The sequence below is a fragment of the Cornus florida genome, unplaced genomic scaffold, assembly GCF_030987335.1.
Source record: "Cornus florida cultivar Cherokee Brave unplaced genomic scaffold, ASM3098733v1 CherokeeBrave_3.0.0_Hap2_Chr06, whole genome shotgun sequence".
Lineage (NCBI taxonomy): Eukaryota > Viridiplantae > Streptophyta > Magnoliopsida > Cornales > Cornaceae > Cornus > Cornus florida.
This window is the reverse complement of record NW_026775576.1, coordinates 4,478,141-4,502,210: the sequence shown is the minus strand read 5'-3', so window position 1 is coordinate 4,502,210 and position 24,070 is coordinate 4,478,141. Positions and strand designations below refer to the sequence as shown.

General features: G+C 35.8%; 1 protein-coding gene across 4 annotated transcripts in view; it reads right to left on the bottom strand.

Moving 5' to 3' along the window:
- Nucleotides 1–23,420, bottom strand: part of LOC132311063 (DNA polymerase I B, chloroplastic/mitochondrial-like) — a 29,775-nt gene extending 6,355 nt beyond the window's left edge. Inside the window, exons 1-7 of one of the 4 annotated variants that reach the window (XM_059808776.1) lie at nt 23,066–23,418; nt 21,548–22,005; nt 21,075–21,475; nt 20,721–20,912; nt 19,764–20,437; nt 4,745–5,216; nt 348–443 (exon numbers count right to left, since the gene is read on the bottom strand). In XM_059808776.1, the coding sequence (XP_059664759.1) occupies nt 348–443; nt 4,745–5,216; nt 19,764–20,437; nt 20,721–20,912; nt 21,075–21,475; nt 21,548–22,005; nt 23,066–23,349 (2,577 nt within the window). In that variant the 5' untranslated portion in view covers nt 23,350–23,418. Of the gene's footprint in view, nt 1–347; nt 444–4,744; nt 5,217–19,763; nt 20,438–20,720; nt 20,913–21,074; nt 22,006–23,065 lie in introns of all 4 variants that reach the window. The other 3 variants (XM_059808778.1, XM_059808777.1, XM_059808774.1) reach the window with 3 other exon arrangements.
- Nucleotides 23,421–24,070: the final 650 nt, after the last annotated feature.

Sequence of the window (24,070 nt, the reverse complement as noted above, 5' to 3'; positions counted from 1 at the left end):
TAACCCTATTTTACCTATAACTTTATTTTGTCTATAAACACTCCATTATCTCAGAAGAGACACACAAACTAGACAGAGCTGTTATAAATACAGATACACCCAATACATCGAGACTTATTGGCCATGGATAAAGAAAAACCATTTCAACATCAAAAACAACAAAAACTAGCGCGAACATAAAATAAGTGAGCATATTTGAGTGTATATACATTTTTCTTTTAGCATTCATAAATCATATTGCAAAAGATAGGTGAGTATAATAAAAGAGTGTTGACATCTGAATTACTATGGAGCACATTTAGAGATCAACACTAACAAAGGCACAATAGCTGAAATTTATCAAAAACCTGCAAGTTTGGCCTCCTAGCTGATAATCGCCCAGTTTCCGTGTTAATATTCAGTGAACAATGAATGCGCCCATTTTTGCCTGATATATGACTGCCCTGAAGTAGGAAGAAACCAATATATCACAAACTACCTCATACATTTGAAGTTAGAAAAACCGTAACACAATTGAACAAGTACTGACCGAAACAAAGAAAGAGTACCAGAAATTCTACCCCTCCCCGTCTTCCTCCCTTGAGGTAAATAGACCATTCTAAATCTTTTTTTATGATAAGTAGTAGACCATTCTAAATCTCATGATGCATTCTTAATAATTCTTCAGATGCACAAATATTATTAGGTATTGTTTTCCCATTTTACAAATCTTACAATTCTCAACCTATCCTATGATCCCATCCTGAAGATCACTCATTGATACAATATAAAATCCCAGTTTGAACAACCTTGCACAACCAGAATGTGCCAACTATACAAAAATAAGGGGAGAGATGGAGCAAAAGGTGTAAAGAGAAACAGGATTTACATCTGATAATTATACCAACTAAAGCTCTTAAAATAAATATATACATTAGAGGGCGGGACATGGCACAATGGTAAGGTTGCTCCATTGTGACCTGGAGGTCACGGGTTTGAAACAAGGAAACAGCCTCTCCGCATGCAAAGTTAAGGCTGTGTACATTTGAGCCTCCCCAGACCCCATAATGGCGGGAGCCTCATGCACTGGGCAAGCACTTTCTATTTGCATGGATAGCTCTATGTATATATCAACTGGCATACGCCATCAAATCAATATTTATTTCCTGGCCACTGACTCAAAGTAAAATGAAAATTCCAAAAGATTCCAGCAGACTAGATGGTTAAAATGACGTAATCATTGTTCTTCCTCTGAATAGAGTATCTGCTATATTGGGAACACATTATTAATGCTGGTTCCGCCCTTCATTCATTTTTATTTTCTTTTGCTGGATCCATATATTCAAATGACTGAAGATACATCTGATTATCAGATTGACCTACCATAATAGCATGCAATCATAACGAGGATATCTCCCTGACTAATGCAAGAGCTATGCAATCATAAGAACTTAACATTAAACTGAACAGATGCATTGTTATGTCTACACATATCAAATTAGTGCTTAAATGTTTGAAGCCAATATATATATTGAAACTGACCACGGTCCTCTAGTAGAAGTGGTAACTAGAGTTCTACTTCATGTAATAAGGGTCGGGGACTTGAGCCCCAAAAGCAAATTCTTGAAAAGGGATAATGTAATGATGTTCTGACTAGCACCCAGAAAACATTGTTCAAAAATACAGACATACCTCTTTTGGCAATTGCATGTTAGTTGTCAAGTGTCAAAGGCTATCCTACTTTATTGAAACTGAGTAACAGTGTTTCTAGTGAGTTTTCCATTTAGTTCTTTAAATAGAAGTTTTGAGTGAAATTTAAAACCCTAATTTTAACACTCTTGAGCCTCCTCTAATTTCATCTAATAATTCCATATGATGAAAAGTGGAATTTTAGGTGAGCATTGTGCCAGCACAGAATATGAATGCAGAAGTAAATTAGATGTACAACGTTCATGTACATAAAATGAAGGGGAAAAATATTAAGAAATAAAAATACATAATCAATACGATGGACAAGCAATGAAACTTGAATTCAAAGAGGAACACGAATGTAACAGGGAATTGATTATCGAAACTGTCAAGAATTATAAAATTGAAAAAAGAAATTAAGAATGAGCGGCACAAGTATAACATGGTTTGGCCACTACGCCTACATCCACGGCACACAAAGCCCAAAGGGCTACATCTCTTTCATTATATTCTCTCTTAATTTTGTTTACAATGACCACCTCTATTATAGGTGAAAGCATACAAACATGTGATAAATATGAAAAATATATTGGTGGCTTAAATCACTCATATAATTTTTTTATTTTTTGGGTAAGTAAGGTTGTATTAAAAGCGCCGAAGCGAGGAGTGCGTGCAGCCCACAAAAACTCCCATAAAGATATTCTGCAACAACCCCACCCCACCCCTCCCTCCCCCAAAACCAAAAAAAAATATTGGTACATGGAGATTTGAACTCCACTTTAAACTAAATAAGAAGTTGTCGAGTGTCCTTGGTTTCGGGTTTGTCACCCATGATATTCGAGATGAGTAGATCCAATCACAAAATTCGAGTGCGACAAGGAGAGCCGAACGAGTCTACATCATATAACCGAGAGGAATGGTATAGGTAATTAGGTCTCGATCAAATGGTCTGATACCATGTCAAGTAATTAGACTTAATTGAGAAATTAAGCAAGAACGACACAAAAGTATAAACTATAACGTGGTTTGGCCACTAGTTACTACATATATAATATCAACTCAACTCATGTCAATTAACCCTAAACACAACTATGAGATATAGGTATCAATATTTAAAGAGACAACAATGCGAACAAAGGGCATTTAATTATGTGAGCCATAAAATGATGCAAAGGACACAACTATGTCAAAGATTCAAAGTTATCTTAGTTATTATGCAATAATATGCTATAATAGATATATATATATTTATAATATATGCATAATAGGTGGAATTGTTGAAATATACAGGCACAAATTGATGCTAGACAACTACCTGCCCAGCCAATTCATGAATCCCAATTTCGTTTATTTTTTTTTTTTTTTTAGCTTTTTTCATAATTCAAAAAGATAATTATAATAACCACTTTTGCGAACTTTGACAAGAAAAAAAAAACAAAAACAAAAGAAAAATATATATATATATATATTTTTTTTTCCCTGAATGGGTTTAATTTTATTGATACAAAAAATGAACAATAAGTTCCAATAGAAGAAAGCGGTCAGAGAGCTATTATTATTATTATTATTATTATTATTATAAGTTAAGGTAAGGTTATCTGGCTGAACTAGGGCAAAAAAAAAGGGTCTAATCTGGCTGGACCGCACTAAAAAGAAGCTGTTTTGCTTGACCTGTCGAAGAATACAAAATATGTACAGGTTGCAGACCTACAACCTAACATGGTTTGATCCAATCAACATGCTAATTCCACTTCTACAATATCCCTTGGAAGTAAATTATTGTTTTTTAATTACAAGGCACACACCCATGCCCCACCTGGCACTTGAATTCTGCACCGTCCCCTGTACAAATGGCAAGATGTACAACCCAAGTTTAACAGCTGTTGTGTCTGAAAGTAAACTATAAACAGAAACTTCAAATTTTCAATACAACACCACTGCAGAACCAGGCTAATAAAGGCTAAAACATTCCCTTGGAACAACGGACAAATTACAAAATTATAGATAAGTATATAATTTATGACCCTTGTATTTTGGAGAATATCATTATAATAGTGATTAAAGCCCTTAAAAACTCCTTGACAAAATATTGATATAAATGAATCATGAGACTTATTTTAGGAATCTTTCCTATATCATATGTATCACATGTTTTCTTTCACCTATAAATAGAGGTGATCATTGTATACAAAAATTAAGAGAAAATATAAATGATAGTGATGGTAGCCCTTTGGGCTTTGTGTACCGTGGATGTAGGCCGTAGTGGCCGAACCACGTTATAACCGTGTGTTCTTCATGTTTAATTTCTCTCTTCAATTTTGATATCTTTTGGACTTCCTATAGTTGTTGCCATATTTAGCTCCTTTATTTTAGGGATTTGATTATTATGATTGTTGTAAATTAGAAGCAGATTGTAGGGTTTTGTTTGACTTTTTTTTCCTTGTATAATTTTTCTCTTTCCTATATATACTTGTGCAAGATGTAAACATATTAAGATGAAATAAACAGAGAATTTTTCTCACTAAAAATAACATCGTATCAGAGCAGATTTATCATACCCTACTCATTTCAGATCTTCGGATCAACCCGTCTCGGATCTCAAACCAACTCATCTCGGATCTTTGGATCAACTCGTCTCAGACTCTCGACAACTTTGTATTTAGTTTCAAGTTGGACGCTTGAGTTAAAATCTCCGTGTACCAACTTGAGGAGGGGAGTTGGAGAATATCATTATAGTAGTGATTAAAGCCCTTATATTACTCGACAAAATATTCATATGAATTTTTTTTTTTTTTATAAGTAAAACAAAATATTTATATGAGTGAATCATGGGAGCCTTAAAAAAACTTTCTTTCATCGATAAATAGAGGTGCTCATTGTATACAAAAATTAAGAGAGAATATAATGAAAGTGATGTCTGTGTGCCGTGGATGTAGGCCGTAGTGGCCGAACCACATGTATCCTTATGTTGTTTCATTCTTTATTTCTCTCTTCAATTTTGACACCTTATTTGAGATTTCGTGCGAGGTAAGAAATTCAAAATGCAAAACCAGTCAAATATGGCATCATAAATAACCTGCAAGGGAAGGATGAAGTTGGATATTAAAGAGTCTATGGAGCAAACTTGACATAAAGCAGCAATGGCATAGCAAGACTCCCTCCCTGTCTTTCCCCTTCCAAACGCCCCATAAGCTGTTCCATAAGCAGATATGTCGGTATCTTCACTGCCATCCACTCCAGTTGTCCATGAATATCTATCACTTGTTTTTTCATGCAAATTCTCAACAATATTGTCCGACTGCAATTGATGAGCCCCCTCCATAAAATCAAATTCTGCAGAGACCTTCCCAGCAAGTGCCTTCAAAGCATCTCCACTACAAGAGGGCCAACCAGATGCCGTATACATCTCTGTTTTCATATCATCAACAATTTTATGCAGTTTAATAGTACGATATTTTTTGGGAATCTTCTTGCCTTCTTCAATCACTTTATCAACATTGGGAACTTTGAAATCCTTCACAACAGGAAGACTCTCGGTAGGATCGTATCTGTCAAAAGAAAAAATAATGAGAAATGATTATTCAAATTATAAAGCTCTGCTTGGGCTCTATATGTGTCTGAACATGCAGAAAATAGCAACTTTCAAGTTATTTGACATCACCGTTGTGATTGTATAGCATTAGATTCAGACTTTCCCAAATATATATATATATATATGTTGGCCTAATGTCACGCCCCGCCTATGGAGGTTGTGCCACGCAGGCGACACGCAGACGCTGAGGAGGATGCTGCATGGCAAGTGGAGTTTCTAGAGTCTTCCGGAGTAGTCTAGAGTTGTGTGGAAGATTCTAGATATGTGTAGAAATATGTAGAAGTGTGTGGAAAGTTCTAGAGTTCTCCAGAGTTGTGTGGAGTAGTATGGAGAGTTCTAGAATGTTGTAGATATTTATGGATAAGTATGGAAGTGTGAAGAAGGTGGGAGAAGATTCTAGAGAATCGATCTCCGCCATCGGTTCAAATGCATCCTAGCCGTCCATTGGGGATGGGGATGCCTATAAATAGAGGTAGGACTTCATTTTGTGGACAACAATTCCTAGAGTGAGTCTTGAGAGCCTTGTAGAGAGCTTGAGTGTTAGCCTTGTACAAAGCATTCTTTGAAGTAATAGAAGTGTTCTTTCCTTGCCAACTTAAGTGCCTCAGTGTGTGTGAGTGTGCAAGCCAAGTGAGGAGAGGGCAAGGGCAACTACAACACTAGTAAGCGCACGAGGGGAGTGTGTTGGCTAAGGTGTGCACGGGAGTTAGGCTGACCAAGTACTTGCGAGAGTGAAAGCAACGTCTTGGTGCCGCACGGGAGCAGCTAGAGTGGTGCTGAAACTCTAAGCCCGTGACACTAAGGATTTAATCTAAAGGTCAATCTTATATTTTGATGATTACAAACCATTAGTGATGTTTATGTACTAATATTTTCCTTGAGTGCTATATAGTTGATCAATTAATTCAATCCTCAATAATGAGCCAGAAGCATTCCAAGTACTCAAGCAATGGATTCAAGGAAGCATTGAAGTTGCAAGAATTCAAAGATTATTCAAGCAAGAATTCAAAGATTATTCAAGTACTCCATCAAAGGCTAACCGATCATGGTCAAAGATTGAAGAAAAGGGTAGAAAGGATGGTGAGAGCTTTAGATTTAAATGTTAAAGCATATTTGAATATCTTCTGAAGCTCAAGTTTTTAGGTTCATGCATATTTTCTCTAAAAATCAGTTTTTAGAAGGCCTAAAATCTTTCCATGAACTTTACTTATGCATGCTCTCATAATAGGAAGTGCACAGAACAAGATGTGTTTCATTCTTAGTCTTACACAAGGATTGGAGCCGCCTCCCAAATATAGGAGCCTGCTCTTTGCACTCCAGTAGCCAAATTGTGTGTCGTAGAATGCATTTTGTGAATTGGAGCCGCCTCCCATTTATTGGAGTCTCCTCCAATTTTTTGTAGAGCCGGCTCTTCTAAGTAATTTGAATCTACAACGGCACTTTTCTGCATTTAAGTCTTCCAACTACTTCTAACAGACATATTAAGCTACGGTTATCTATATAAGGAAGGCTCATTTACTGAAGTAGATACACCACTGGATAATACATTCAAGAGAGCATTCAAGAGCATTCAATAAGCCATTTAAATTCTTCTCTGTGCTTTCACTTTCAACCATCACTACATTCTCTCATCCTAGAACTTGAGCTTCATTATTTTTCTGATATTCTCTAGTTGTGAGCTTACACTTGTATATCTATTGAGAGAGATTCTTGTATTTCATTTACAAACTTTGCTACAATCTTGTAAGGGTTGGTGTGACCCAAAAGAAGCCTAGGAGAAGGGTGTTCTCCTAGCAAGGAAAAGAAGCAAGGTCTTGCTTCAAATTTGAAGGTTTGCTCTCCACCATTAAGGAGAAGCTCTAGTGAATTTGGGCAGTTTCAAGGGGGATCTTGAGCCGAGGAGTAGGAGTTTCCGAACCTCGCTAAATCACCGAGTTCATTGTTTGCATCTTCCTATCTCTATCTCTTTTATACTTGTGCTTTATATTGCTTGAATTTTTCAATTAATCATTGCATAATAGTTGTTGTAAAATAAATTTCATAAATTGCGAAAATTGGCCATTGACTCTATTCACACCCCCCCCCCCCCCCCCCTTTAGAGTCAATTAGTGGTTAACAATTGGTATCAGAGCCTAATCTCTATATAAAGATTAATCATCTTAGAGAACGATCATGGCCAATACAAATTTTCATCAAGAAGGTGAATCTAACAATAGACCCCCTTGGTTTGATGGAAGTGACTACAACTATTGGAAAATCAAAATGAGAGCATTCTTAAGAGGCATAGATGTAGATGTTTGGAAAGCCATAGAAAAAGGAGACCATGTTCCAACCAAGATAGTAGAGGATGAAAATGTTCCAACACCCGATATTGAATGGACCCTCAATGACCATAGGCTTATACAATGTAATGTCAAGGCTATCACTAATCTCTATTGTGCCTTAAGCAAAGACGAATTCAATAGAATTTCGGATTGCGAAACGGCTAAAGAAATTTGGGATAAACTTGAAGTTACCTATATAGATACTAGTCATGTTAAGGAATCCAAAATGAATATGCTTGTCCATAAATATGAACTTTTTACCATGAATAACAAAGAAACTATTAGTGAAATGTACTCTCGTTTTACTAACATTGTTAATCCTTTGAAAGCTCTTGGAAGAAAATATACATCATCCGACAATATAAGAAAAATCCTTAGATCTTTGCCAAAGAATTGGGAAGCAAAGAAGACCGCCATCCAAGAAGCCAAAGATCTTAACACACTTCCCATTGACGAACTCATTGGTTCATTAATGGCTTACGAGCTAGAAATGAATGATAGAGATGAAGAAACTCAAAAGAAGGATATAGCTCTACAAGCTACTACCAAAGAAGTTGCAATTGATAAGGCTCCTCATGATGAAGAAGAAGAAGTTGCTCTCATTACCAAAACCGTGAGAAGAATCCTTCAAATGAAGAAGTTCCAAAAGAGCAACAACTTCAAAAGAAATGGGTCATCTAGTAAGCAAGGAAAAAGAGAAGCACCTACTTGCTTCCATTGTGGAAAACCGAGGCATTTCAAATCCGATTGCTATGCCTATAAAAATGAAAAGGAAAGGAAAAAGAAAGGAAAGGCCATGTAAGCTACATGGGAGGATGATGATTCAAATGGATCCGAAAGTGACGATGAACTCAATGAATTGGTTAATCTTTGCCTCATGGCCGATGACGATGAGGTAATTTCTAATCATGACTCATTTAATTTGGAAACTACTTATGATGAATTGGTTGATGCACACAATTACTTGCTAGATGCCTTTAGAGAATTGCATGATGAATTAGGCAAAATGGTTCAAAAATGTGCTACTCTAAAAAGGGAAAAGAATATCATCTCTCAAAACCTTGAAAAATTTCAACTTGAAAATGAAGCTTTGAAAAAGGAAAAAGAATTAGCAAAAGAATCGGTTTCAATAGATTTAATTTCTGAAAATAAATCATTAAAAATTATGATTGAAGATCAAATTGAGACTTCAGCAAAATTCACAAAAGGTAGAGAAAATTTGGGTCTCATACTTGGAAAGCAAAGAAATGCTTATGCCAAGGATGGACTTGGATTTGATCCTCACAACAAAGACTCTTGTTTATTAAAAAAGAGAGAACCTTTGAACAATTATTTTGTTAAAAATTCCTCTTTTAGTCCACAATGTAATTATTGTAAAAAAATAGGACATAAGATCAATCATTGTCCTATTAGGCCATGTAGGACAAAAGAAGTTTGGGTTATTAAAGGGACTTATACACCTCTTTCTAACTCTCATGGACCCAAGAGAATGTGGGTACCAAAAGAAGATTATTCAAATTCCTTTTGTAGGTTTGCTTGAAGTCTCCATATTTATCCAAGGACAAATGGTTTCTTGATAGCGGATGTTCAAGGCATATGACGGGAGATCAATCAAAATTTCACTCCATCAAACCTCATAAAGGAGGAAGCGTCACATTCGGTGACAACTCAAAAGGCAAGGTCATTGGCATTGGAACTATTGGTATCTCCTCCTCCTTATCTATTGATGATGTGTTACTTGTTAAGGGCTTAAAACATAATCTATTTAGTATTAGTCAATTATGTGATAAAGGATATGATGTCTTGTTTAAATCGGACAAATGCATTGTCAAAAAGGATAATGTTGAAGTTTTCCATGCTCTAAGAAATGGTAATGTATATTCTTTGCTTTTATGTGAACTACACGATCAAGATGTCAAGTGTCTTGTATCCTCAAATGAGGATAGTTGGTTGTGGCATAGAAGGTTAGGTCATGCTAGTATGGATTTGATTTCAAAACTATCTAAGAATGAATTGGTCAAAGGCCTCCCAAAGACTAATTTTTCTAAAGATAAAACTTGTAGCGCATGCCAAATAGGCAAGCAAATCAAGTCATCATTTAAAAGGAAAAAGGATATAACAACTTCAAGACCACTAGAATTAATTCATATGGACTTATTCGGTCCGGAGAGAATTGCTAGTCTTGGTGGAAAACTCTATGCATTTGTCATTGTGGATGACTTCTCTAGATTCACTTGGGTATTTTTCCTTACACATAAAAATGAGGTTCATACAATCTTTACTAAATTTTGTAAGAGAGTCGAAAACGAAAAAGAATGTAAGATCAAGTCCATTAGAAGTGATAGAGGTAGAGAGTTCGACAACCAAGATGTGGAAAGATTTTGTGATGAAAATGGATACAATCATAATCTTTCGGCTCCTAGAACTCCTCAACAAAATGGAGTTGTTGAAAGGAAAAATAGGTCTCTCCAAGAAATGGCCAGGACTATGTTAAATGAACATAAATCTCCTAGATCTCTATGGGCCGAAGTTGTTAGTACCTCATGCTATGTCATAAATAGAGTCATCATTAGAAAACTCCTTAATAAGACTCCTTATGATCTTTGGAACAAAAGGAAACCAAATATTGGATACTTTAAAGTCTTTGGGTGTAAATGCTTCGTGTTAAATGACAAAGATAATCTAGGAAAATTTGAACCTAAATCAGATGAAGGTATTTTCCTAGGATACTCTTCTCGTAGCAAAGCATTTAGAGTGTTTAACAAAAGAACACGAGTGGTTGTGGAATCAATACATGTTGTATTTGATGAATCACCATTATCCCCTCTTAGATGCTCATTGGATGAAAATGAAGATGTGGTTGAGATTGAAAAGAATGTTGAAAATCTTGATTTAAATGGTCCTTCTCATAAAGATCTCTCCAAAGATGTTCCAAAAGAAAGTCACTCTCATGAAGACACTCCTCCTAAGGCTTGGAAGCAAGTGCTTAATCATCCAATAAATCAAATTATCGGTGATCCATCTAAAGGTGTAAGAACTAGATCTCAAATGAGTAATATTTGCAATTATGTAGCTTTTGTTTCCCAACTTGAACCAAAAAATATTCATGAAGCCGAAAATGATGAATCTTGGCTTTTGGCCATGTAAGAAGAACTTAACCAATTCGAAAGAAATAAAGTTTGGCCTTTGGTTCCAAGGCCTAAAAACAAAACTATCATTGGCACAAAATGGGTATTTAGGAACAAAAAGGATGAATCGGGAATCATAGTAAGAAACAAGGCAAGGCTTGTTGCTCAAGGATATAATCAAGAAGAAGGAATTGATTATGAGGAATCCTTTGCCCCCGTAGCTAGACTTGAAGCTATAAGAATGCTCCTTGCTCTTGCATCCCATAAGAACTTCAAGTTATATCAAATGGATGTAAAAAGTGCTTTCTTAAATGGTATCATTGAAGAAGAAGTATATGTTGATCAACCACCGGGCTTTGAAAGCTATAATTACCCAAACCATGTTTTCAAATTATCAGAAGCCTTGTATGGTTTGAAACAAGCTCCAAGAGCTTGGTATGAAAGACTAAGTGGTTTTCTACTTGTTAATGGTTTTATTAGAGGTAAAATTGATAATACTATTTTCACTAAAACCATCGATAACAACTTATTGGTCATTCAAATTTACGTTGATGATATTATCTTTGGATCAACCAATAGTGTGATATGTGAAAAGTTTGCTTCTAGTATGCAGAATGAATTCGAAATGAGCATGATGGGTGAACTTACTTTTTTCCTAGGATTGCAAATCAAACAAACACTTGATGGCATTTTTGTTTGCCAATCTAAGTATGTTAAAGATTTGCTAAAGAAATTTGGCTTGGAGGAAGTCAAACATGCCCATACTCCAATGAGCTCATCTTTGAAACTTGATAAAGATGAAAAAGGCACTGATGTAGATATTAAAAAATACAGAGGTATGATTGGTAGTCTCTTATATCTAACCGCAAGTAGACCGGATATCATGTTTAGTGTATGTTTATGTGCTCGTTTTCAATCCTGTCCTAAAGAATCTCATTTATGTGCCGTTAAACGAATCTTTCGCTATTTGAGCTATACCACATTCTTGGGACTTTGGTATCCTAGACATACATCTTTTGACCTTGTTGGTTACTCGGACGCTGATTTTGGTGGATGCAAAGTTGATAGAAAAAGTACTAGCGGGACTTGTCACTTCATTGGACAATCATTAGTATCTTGGTCTTGCAAGAAACAAAATTCCATAGCTCTATCAACGGCGGAAGCCGAGTATATTGCAGCCGGTAGTTGTTGCGCTCAAACACTTTACATTAAACAACAACTAGAAGACTTTGGACTCTATTTTGATCACATTCCTATTATGTGTGATAATACAAGTGCAATATGCATCTCTAAAAATCCTATTCAGCATTCAAGAACAAAGCATATTGAAATTAGATACCATTTTCTTAGGGATCATGTTTTTAAGGGTGATATTGATCTTATTTTTGTGACTACTGAAAAGCAATTAGCTGACATCTTCACAAAACCACTCCAAGAGGAGAGATTCTGTCTACTCAGAAGAGAAATTTGAATGATCACAGAGCAGAATGTCATGCAGTGAAGTAGCAGCAGCAGAGCCGGCTCCAATCTAAATAAGAGCCGCCTCTATAGAAAACAAGAGCCGGATCATCTCATTCAAGAGCCGTCTCTCCAACCTGCATCCAAGAAAATCACAAATTCTAACTCTCGGTATCTCTAGAGCCAGATCACAAAATTTCATGAGCCGGCTCCCCAAAACCTGCATCCATGTCCAAACTCTCGGGATCTCCCAAAACTCATCAAGAGCCGGCTCCAAAAATCAAGAGCCGGCTCCAAAAAGCTCTTGAGCCGGCTCCAATTTCCCATGAGCCGGCTCCAATCAGGTATGTCTCTCTTAAATCCTTTCGGCAGTAGCATTTTAGGCATTATATTCACAAATTCCAGAGAGTATAAACCGTGAGAGCTTCTTCACCATGAGTATGAGTGCTTCAAATTTTAAGGTCTCAAAATGATTTCATCCATCATATAATATCAAGTGGCCTTTATTCTGCATCCTAATTCATTCTTCTCTCATTGTTGTGCAAGAATTTCCTCATCTCAGGTAAAAACTTCAACCTCATTTGTTCTCCTTTCTTCATTATTTCATCTATCATTTATATGTATTGATCCATGCTTTGATGTAATACTCCATGAATTGCTTTAAACTCATCTTAAATTGAATTTTGTTGCATGAATTCCTTTCAATTTTGAACAAAATTTTGGTTTAATCTCCTTTACATTACATGTTCAAACCCTAGAAATGTCATATTTTGATCCAAAATTTTGGTCTTGCTTCATGAATCTAAGCATTTTCTTGTGGATTATGTTGAATTTCCCTCTTGGGTTTACATTTCCATAATATTTTACCAATTCCACATGAATTGTCATAATTGATTCAACATTTCTCAAGACTTAATTTTCTATCAAACCCTAGAAAATTAATACTTTCAGCAAATTTTTTTTGGGGGTTGCTTTGTGAATTCATTTCTTTTTAATTTTATTCCATTAAAATTCCATTTTAAGTCTACATTTCAAAATTCATTTTTCAAAATCCAACGACAATCACATTGTTGCTCACAATTTTTTTTGGGTTTTCAAACATAGTTTATTTTATTATTTTGTTCTCCAAATTGTCTAGATATGAAAAATTTTCGTTCAAAGTCTTTTGAAAATGCCTCCATATCTTTCAAAATTAATATAAGTTTAGTTTTTAAATTGTGACTTGTTTAGGTCCCTACTGAGTTTCCATGGCATCATCCTCCCGTCGAAGGAATCCTTCTCGTGGCAAAACTAGGATCACTCAATCTCATGACTCTATCCCAAATGAACAAACTCCTCCTCCAAGTCCAATTCAAATTTCTGCCACAAAGTTATATAGAACTCCTACTCACAAGAGGCTATATGAGAAAGAATTTCTTCATAGGAAAGTGGCCAAAGGAAAGGTTCTGTCACACACAATTTGTGATGACCTCAACCTCAACACCTACAAACTCTTTAATGCTATTGGCCTTGGGTCATTTGTTGGGATGAAAAACAAGTATTATCCAAGACTTGTTCAGTTATTCTACACCCACCTTGAGAAAGTGCCTGGTGTAGAGAAGTTACAATGCTATGTGGCTGGAGTGGAATTCGATCTTGATGTTAAAAGCATTTCCAAAATCTTTCATTTTATGGATGATGGTATTCAATTCTACTCTCCTCAAAAATGGTTCACTGGGAAAGATTTTGACAAACTAGCAGTCATTCGCCAAATGAGCTATGATTCCCGCACTACCAATATCAAAGAAGTCAAATCCAAACAATTGACTATGGAAGCTCGATTGATCCACAAAATTATTGCATACTCCATTCTTCCTAAAATCGGCAGTCGCTCAAAAGTCTCTCGCATGGAAATCTTTCTGATTTGGTGTGTCTTAAATGGAAAAGATTTTGACTTGGCCTACATTATCTTTCATCACATGTTGGCATGCAAGAAAAAGAAAAACACTCCACTCCACTATGCCATGGTTCTCACACACATTTTCATGGCTAACAAAATTCCACTTGACAAAAGTGAATCAGCCAAACTAGGCCCAAGAGATATCCTTGATGCTTTCAATCTAGACACAATGAGGCTAAAAAGGGATCCCGATGGTATGTGGTTTTATCCTAGGCAAAGAAGATTCGAAGAGGCTAGAGCTCGTGGAGAAGAGATTGAGGATGTTGATGATGGGGATGAGGAAGAACATGAAAGCCATGACAGTGCTGAAGATGAGGATGTTCCAGTTGCACATCGCTCAAATCATGATCTTTTATTGGAACTTCTAACTGTTTCTCGTCAAAATCAAGCCACTCTTCAAGAACAACAAACCACTCTTGAACACCAACAACAACAACTTGACGAAGTGCTTATGACTGTCACTCATATCAGTGAAGACTTTGAAGCCTTTCGAAAAGGCCTTGAACCCCCTCCTCCTTCTACTTTGAACAATATTACCTCGTCTAAAAACTCTTCTTGTGCACTCACTTGTTTTATCTGCTTTGAAGAAGCCTCTTTTAGCTATGTTTTTACTTATATCGTTCTTCTTTTGAAGTCTTTATCATGATCTATGCTTTTGTCTAACATCTGCTAGTTATGTTCATATTTTCCGTATCTACTGCTTTGACTTCTGTCATCTATAAAATGACATATTTCCTATTTTATTGCCCTTTAAATTCTCATTCTCTAATAGTTCATGAATTGGCATGTATTTTCTCTTTCATAGAAGTAGACTTTTTGAGATGACAAAGGGGGAGAAAGATGTGTTATTATGCTATATTGTATCTATTCTATTGCATTGCTATTTTGATAGACGCACATTGATAGGGGGAGACATATTTTTTTTCAAATATTTGTTGTTGACATAAATTCAAGATATGCTTATTGATAGGGGGAGGATTATTTCAAAATGCAACTCCACCTTGACAATAAACACATCAATGTTTTGTCATCATCAAAAAGGGGGAGATTGTTGGCCTAAGGATTTAATCTAAAGGTCAATCTTATATTTTGATGATTACAAACCATTAGTGATGTTTATGTACTAATATTTTCCTTGAGTGCTATATAGTTGATCAATTAATTCAATCCTCAATAATGAGCCAAAAGCATTCCAAGTACTCAAGCAATGGATTCAAGGAAGCATTGAAGTTGCAAGAATTCAAAGATTATTCAAGCAAGAATTCAAAGATTATTCAAGTACTCCATCAAAGGCTAACCGATCATGGTCAAAGATTGAAGAAAAGGGTAGATAGGATAGTGAGAGCTTTAGATTTAAATGTTAAAGCATATTTGAATATCTTCTGAAGCTCAAGTTTTTAGGTTCATGCATATTTTCTCTAAAAATCAGTTTTTAGAAGGCCTAAAATCTTTCCATGAACTTTACTTATGCATGCTCTCATAATAGGAAGTGCACAGAACAAGATGTGTTTCATTCTTAGTCTTACACAAGGATTGGAGCCGCCTCCCAAATATAGGAGCCTGCTCTTTGCACTCCAGTAGCCAAATTGTGTGTCGTAGAATGCATTTTGTGAATTGGAGCCGCCTCCCAGTTATTGGAGCCGCCTCCCATTTATTGGAGCCTCCTCCAATTTTTTGTAGAGCCGGCTCTTCTAAGTAATTTGAATCTACAACGGCACTTTTCTGCATTTAAGTCTTACAACTACTTCTAACAGACATATTAAGCTACGGTTATCTATATAAGGAAGGCTCATTTACTGAAGTAGATACACCACTGGATAATACATTCAAGAGAGCATTCAAGAGCATTCAACAAGCCATTTAAATTCTTCTCTGTGCTTTCACTTTCAACCATCACTACATTCTCTCATCCTAGAACTTGAGCTTCATTAATATTCTGATATTCTCTAGTTGTGAGCTTACACTTGTATATCTATTGAGAGAGATTCTTGTATTTCATTTACAAACTTTGCTACAATCTTGTAAGGGTTGGTGTGACCCAAAAGAAGCCTAGGAGAAGGGTGTTCTCCTAGCAAGGAAAAGAAGCAAGGTCTTGCTTCAAATTTGAAGGTTTGCTCTCCACCATTAAGGAGAAGCTCTAGTGAATTTGGGAAGTCTCAAGGGGGATCTTGAGCCGAGGAGTAGGAGTTTCCGAACCTCGCTAAATCACCGAGTTCATTGTTTGCATCTTCCTATCTCTATCTCTTTTATACTTGTGCTTTATATTGCTTGAATTTTTCAATTAATCATTGCATAATAGTTGTTGTAAAATAAATTTCATAAATTGCGAAAATTGGCCATTGACTCTATTCAACCCCCCCCCCCCCCCCCCCCTAGAGTCAATTAGTGGTTAACAATATATATATATATATATATCTTTTTTTTCACAATAGGGATAACTTCTCCATTTCTCAAGGGTAGCTCTTACTGCACTTGTGAGACTATTAAGTCCTTCAGCTATCCTACACATGCGCCCCCCTTCCCTCCCCCGAACCAAAAAAAAAACCTCTCACCAAAATAATAAACTTAAAACGGTTAGTAAATAAGGACACTGTACTACCGGGCCACTAATTTATACATACTTTAAATTACACTTTTACCTTGTTAGAAGGAGGAGGAGGAGGAGGGGGGGTAGGGGGGTATGAGGCGAAGTTACAAAAAGATCCCACGGTTTGCTTTGACCTTTAATGTACACAAACTGCCCAAAAACTGAATGGTGTTAATGCAAGTGCTACAGAGGAACCCAAGGGCCCTAATATAGAGTTGCACAAGGTCCAGATCTACACCTAGAAGGGTGAATAGGTCTTGTAGAACAATTTAATTATTTTAACCAGTTTTTAATATTAACTGAATTAATAGAAAATTAAACTAGCATCAAGTAAAAATCATGCACCCCACACAATTAAAGCAATAAATAGTGGACACCAGATGTTTGCATGGAATACCTCAAAAAGGGAAAAAACTACCACGGGACCTAGTCCAGGCAAACCGAATTTACTATCAGATTACAACTAGGTTATAGTTCAGTGACCCCAAGGACCCCTGGTTACCTCTAGACACAGATTACGTCAAACTTTTCTCCAAAAGTCTCGCCGCTCGTCTAAAGCATTCGCTCCTTGCAATTTTACTTCTCTAGTGAATCACTCTCAACCACTAGTCGTCCGGTTGTCAATCTGGTTGTGGATTTAATTGATATGTTGAATAATCTTTGAGAGTATGCAGCAGCACTATTAGTGCATATAAAGATATTCACTAAAGCTAATGCATATGATGAATGTAAAAGAAAGATGCACACAAAATCATCAAAATGTTTTTTCTCTCAAAAATATGTATTAGATGTGCATCTCATGTGTTTAGTTTGCCCATGAGTCATGTATTTATAGGCAGCCAAAAGGTTGAGAGGAAGTAGGTTTTTTGTAGAGTTTGAAACCATTAAGAAACTGTTGTTATGAACAACTCAATCGATCACATTGAACGTCGACCAATCAACGGAAGTCCAGAAGCCCTTGATCAGTCCCTCTATCAATCGAACCCTTTTGCAGATTTATACTTGTTATCTTTTTAGAAAGGAATTTCCAAATTTTGAACCATGCATTCTTAAAACATATTTGGGAATCAAAATAAGTTATAAAGTTGTACATTAAGAAACCCTAGATATGCAATGCATGTACCCCTAGTTGGTGAGAGTGCATCATTGTGTCAATTTTCCATTTTACCTTTTGTTGATGAAAAATTACCAAATTGCCATTTGTTGCATTATATATTCCATCTTCAACTTGAAAAGGTGACTAACACTAACTCGTTTTTTTTTTTTTGTAAGTAAACACTAACTAACTTTTGAAAGCTTCCAAACTAAGCTAGAAATTAGGAAGAAGTACACACCCTCAGTGCTTTGATCTACAGAAATTGCCAACATAAATCCTATTGACCTAGCAATTGTTTTTGTGTGTATATAGCCACTTATCTAGTCAATCAACCGGCTACTCTTGTCCACTTGAAAATCACCATAAGCAGCTAAAAGAACTTCTACTCACAACATCACTCACCAACCCCCAAAAAAAAAAAAAAATTCATTCTTCACCACCGCTATGAACAGTGTGAAAGAACAAAAGGCAATCACATATACATATATACATACACGCGTCCTTGTGATCACATATACTTATATGTATATACACACGCTTCCTTGCGATCTATGCGGCATTAGTTTCTTCTCTAATCAGTTCATTTTTGAGTCACTAAGGTCAAAAGTGACTCATGACCCGCTGAAACATGTTCTTAACATTGGGGGGGAATTAAACCAACAAAAAACCAGTTAAATCAAAGTAAAACCAACAGGTACACTGTGTATACTCTGTTTGATTGTAGAGAAAGTACAGAAGGAATTGGAAAAGATTTCGCTGTTGCAAATCCTAGATGAACAACATAGAACTTAGCACAATCACCTAAACTATAAGATTCCAAATCTTGTTTCATGGAAGTCCACCTAGGTTGACGAATGTTGGGCTTCTACGAAATTCAAAAATGCTTGCTTAATGGAATAATTGCCACTTGATGGAGGGGGATATGTGCACACTACCCATCGTTGCTTAATAATTGATTCCACGCTGAGATTTGTACATACACTGTGCGTGTGTGTATGAAGAGAGGAGGAGAGAAGTAGAGTAGGAAAGGAAAAAAAAAAAAAAAAATTCCTGATAAGTAAGATATCATTAAAAGCACTCAAAAGGGGAGGGCGCCCAAAGATTTACAAGAGCAATAGAAACTCCACCTAGCCCCAAGCTTCTACACATTAAAACTATCAATAATAATAGGGGTAAAATAAACTTTTAAACTTCAATAATAAAGGTAAATTTGAGTAAATGGGGTAGGATTTTTAATACAGGGTCATCAAAAATGAATCAAGGGTATAACTGTCATAACAGTAAATATATATTAGTGTTTTTGCATTTTGCCCCATGTGTGTGTGTGTGTGTAGTGAGTGGTACAACTTGTTAGCGTCAACCACACTTAAAGACGACCTCACAGATTCCGGTTCTATGTACACAGTCATCAAAATGCCAAAAGAATTCAGAATACTAATATTATTTTGTGACCATTACTACAACTTAAGCAACTTGAGGAGTTGATCTCCATTGATTAGTACAAAGAAGTTCTTCAACAATCACAAGTTCAAGTTTCCAGAAAGGGATTTACACAACTTAAGAGAAGACAAAAGATAACGAATATGTGAAAAGGAGACTTTTCCAACCCCCTTCAAATGAGAAAGTGGCAATTACACGTAAATTAGCACCAGAAGCAATACTTCTTCTGATTGTTAGATTTATATGTCAAAGGCTCTACAGCCTCTACCGTTGTTGGTGCAGGCAAAACCGTAAACCATTGTATAATAAGTGTTTTGTGCAGTAAGTAACAGCCTACATTAGTAATATCACATTTTTAAAAAATATATAAATAAATAAATAAGTGGTGAGAAAAGACATGTTGACATAGTTTACGATAAGGTATAATTGTTTATTGTAAAATGGTGAAACAGTAATCATGTTTGATCACCAATAGAGTAAACAACAGTTCTATTGAGTTAAATTTATTCGATATAAAAATAAAATTCAAACCTGTTTGTTATGCCACCAAAAAATAGCTGGCGCAATTGTGTGTCACTTCCCACATTCATGTATCTAGCGTCAGGGCAATACCTAGCTGCCCAATTGCGAAATCTAGTAGCTGCAACTTGTTGTTCTGCTTTAGCCACCTTTTCCATCTCAGCAAGGCGTGTACGATCCACAAGCATTCCCTCAGTTTCCATTTTTACTAGAAGTTCACCAAACGGACGCCAATATTTCTCATAGAAGGCAAACATGCATCCTTTATTCTCTCCCTCAAGCTTCCAACTCATTGATAATAGCTTGCTTTTCAAACTTTCATAAAGCTTTAGTGTGCTCATCGAATCCATGGCAGAATAACATATCCATGATCTACGCTCTACTCTTTGAAGCTCTTTAACAGGAGCAACCGCGATAATTTTTCCCTCAGTTCCATCTTTCTTCACCTTCCTCCTACCAAAGATGGTTTTCATTGATACTTTACCAATAAGCTCTCCATCACGGCATTTTTTATCACTCGACATGACATTTCGATCACTTGTAAGTGCTTCAAGGGAATACCCACCATTTATTCGCCTTGAAGAATCCCATAACCGCGCCAAGTGCATTGTGTCAGCATGAAATCCATCAAGTTTAAGTCCATAGTTTTCTATTACATGGTTATCAAAACTATAGTTATGCCAAACCTACATAAAGAATTTCACCTTGTTACTTCCACATTTGTTAATGGATTGACAACAAGCATACTCACACACACGCTGTTCTCATAACCAAGTAAAGGGGAGGGAAAAAAAAACAAGAAGAAGATGAACTGTAACAAATATATATATGTAAACAATCACACTGACCTTTTCCATTTTCTTGTTAATTAAAAATGGACTAGTTTTACCATAAAAAAGAACAAGACTTCTAGCTCAACTGTAATCAAAAGGCGCCACGGATCATGAAGACCAACAAAATAAAGTTTACCTTTTTAATGGACGGGTCCTCAAAAAAGGGGGCAAATTCAACCAAAAGATCCTTGCCACCACCATCAAGAACATCTACCCATATACAAGACTTGCCACCTCCAAAATCTGCTTCTGGTCCAGAATAAATACTGAAGCATATTATCTCCCCATGATCAACAGGAGTTTCCAGCTTCACATCAATCTGGGCCACCTGCAACGTAAGAGAATTTCAAATAACTTGGGAGTTTACATAATTATGCATACAAAAGGATATACGGGGAACATTAAGTATTATACATCTCTATGTTTCACATGCACAAGTAATAAAAAAAAAACACACATACACACAATGGAACTTAAAAAAAAGACCTGCCTCTGTATCGCATGCATGGACAAGATGCCTGTACTGATTTGTAAGCAACCCAACAACTTCCTTTGCAATAGAGATATTATCAACTACAATAACTTTGTCGTAAATGCGATTAAGCTTCTTGCAAAGATCTGGCAGGGGCACGTGGTGTGATTCTTCGGCAGTCTTTCCTTCAGTGATAATATAAGAATTTGTATCCCCCACATTACATTGAATTGCATCAGTGTGGAATGGTCTGGAATTTGATTCTTTCCTTCCCTTTGTTCTTGACCATACATTACATTTTTGTTCTTGACTACTGGGTTTATGTCGCCTAGGGGTTTGTGGGTTAATTTCTTTACAACCCTTGTTTGTATGGTCAAATGAATTTTGTGAAGCTCTTTTACTCGGAATAGTGACAATCTCTGAAATAAAAGAATCAGTCTTATATTTCAAATTTTCATAAGCAATGCCATCTTGCAAGTCCCTGACCTTACCTTGTGAATTGTTCTCGCTACTACAATGGGTTGTCCTTTTCATTTCCTTAACTTCTTCAGTACTCAAATTCCAATTAGTAAGATTACGGGACAGTGCTAGTTCAGAAGCAGTACTCAATATAAAGGAGCCATGTAAATGTATTGGAAGTTGTTGGTTTCTTTTTTCTATTCTTTGCTTTTGAACAAGCACAGTAGAGAAGTGTTTTCCTTCGGGAGGAATCTTATTCAGGAGATGAGAAAGGATCTGAGCAGATGAAGTAGATGGACTCCTTGACTCTGAACGAACCACAAGCTTCCGGAAAGGAGATGGACTATAATACTCCATGTTATCATATCTATGACTTTCACTGAATAGCATGGTGTTATAATTCGTACTTCTTTTACACTGACGCAAACTACTAAATACAATTACATTGTGAAAAAGACAATTGACACCCTGGAGTCTGTAAACTTCTTGCCTGAAAGTTAAATCAATGTGGAAATGTGAAGGAAGAAAAATTAAATCAATAAGGAAATGTAAATGACGGAAGAAAAATTAATGAAGATAAACAGAACTTAATCCCTTTGCAAGTTAAATTTCAACAATTACGAGCAACTATTTACTTGGGAGGGGGGGAGATTAAAGCATGAGTTGCATGGTCTCCATGTCCAACTATTGATCAAATTGAACTCAACCAAAAAAACATCATTCCAACTAGTTAAGCCATCAACATCTATATTTAATGGAATATAATATGTTATCCTTGCCCTAAGAATTAACAACAATTTCCTTCTGGTCCCACTCAATATGTTCCTCATCATAGTCTTCAGCTATTTTTTCTTACAACTATGTTCTCTCTAATTCTACTGATTATTTTATGCATAAGACCATAGTTGATCCATTTCAATGTGAAGTAAAACGAATAGTTCATAAATTTTTTTCAACTCAATTGAATTTAAACTTCAATTCCATATGCAAACTTTGGTCATGAATTACCAATGCGGTGAGAAATCCCTAATTTTCATAAAAACATTTTAGATTATACAATGTGTTAACAGTGATAGCTTGACAATCGCTGGTTTTGACTCTGTAGCTCATTAACAAGTATAGCAAATTGATTAAACTCCAAGAGCCTGAAACCATCCAGTTATGACAATTACCATCTCAGCCCTCCAAGAGCCCACTCCATATACATGAAATAGAAAAACATAAATACATGCACACGCGCACACACGCACACACGCACACATATAGCTCGAGAAAATCCAACTTCAATGATCTACAAAAGAACACAAAATTCCATAAAGAACAGCAACACCTCATTCCATAAAAACAGAGATATTATGTGTTATGGAACAATGCATTAAAAAATTAATAAATGGGCACAAGAACAAACCTGCTGCTCCTGGTGTTGGCCAATACCCAAGAAACCCAAACACGAAATAGTAACAAATGGGTAAGGAAAGAAAATCATAGTAAAAAACTTTTTAAAATAAAATAAAATAAATAACGAGGTTTGATTGCTATTGAAACCAAACCTGTGGAGGGCTTTGTCAGAGGAAGCCCAAAGAGAGCGAGAGTTAGAAGAAGCCATAGAAGAAGAGTGGGGACGTCGTGAATGGGATAGCCAGAAAGGAGGGCAAGAGGGCTTGAAGGGACTGTTTTGGGTGAAAACAACCTCCACAGCTCTCCCCAGCTTATTGATAGAAGAAGCCGTTTTATAGAGCTTTTGGTGGGATTGCAAATGTAGGGGTTTTACAAGGGTTTTTCCCCTTTGTTGAGAGTTGAAACTGGTGTCTGGTAGTTCTGAGGAGGAGCACATAGGGGATACAGCCGTGTAGAGAGAGAGGGACTTGAAAGCTGGGACCCAAGGTTACAGAGCCCCTGTTCTGAAATCGTCCTGATATTACGGCAATTAATCCCTGACAAATATTTTTGTCTCTCAATTTTTTTTTTTTCTTTTAGAAATATAGATTTTTAATGCAATTTTATAATATTTTATGAGTTAAATTAAAGAAACAATGTAAAATTTTAAAATTAGTGATTGCATTTCATTACTTAAATAAATTGAGCGCACTCTTTAAAATTAAATAAAATTAGCACAAATTATTTTTTATATTTAATTATATATTATACTGTTTTTTATGTATTTTTTTTTTTTTTTTGAGTAATGATAGAAGAAACGAAAAGAATCTTCGAATTAACACCAAATTTGATGTGATTGATAGATTATGTGGACAAAAATACATCAGATTCGATGCTTATTTAGGATTAATTTTTCATTCTTCCTATCATCATCATTTTTTTTTCTTCTTTTTTTTTTTGTATCCTAGTGTAATAAGCATTTCCCATGTCATGGTAAATAAATTAAGCATAAATTATTCTTTTATAAATTTTTTAAAAGTTAAAAAAATAAAAATAAAAACATATGCCTTGGATAACTACAATTCGAACACAACAGAAAAAGTTTAATTATTTACTCATGCATCCCTCACTTCAAAACCATATACAAGAATCTTTAAATTCATTTTAATTTCTTTTTA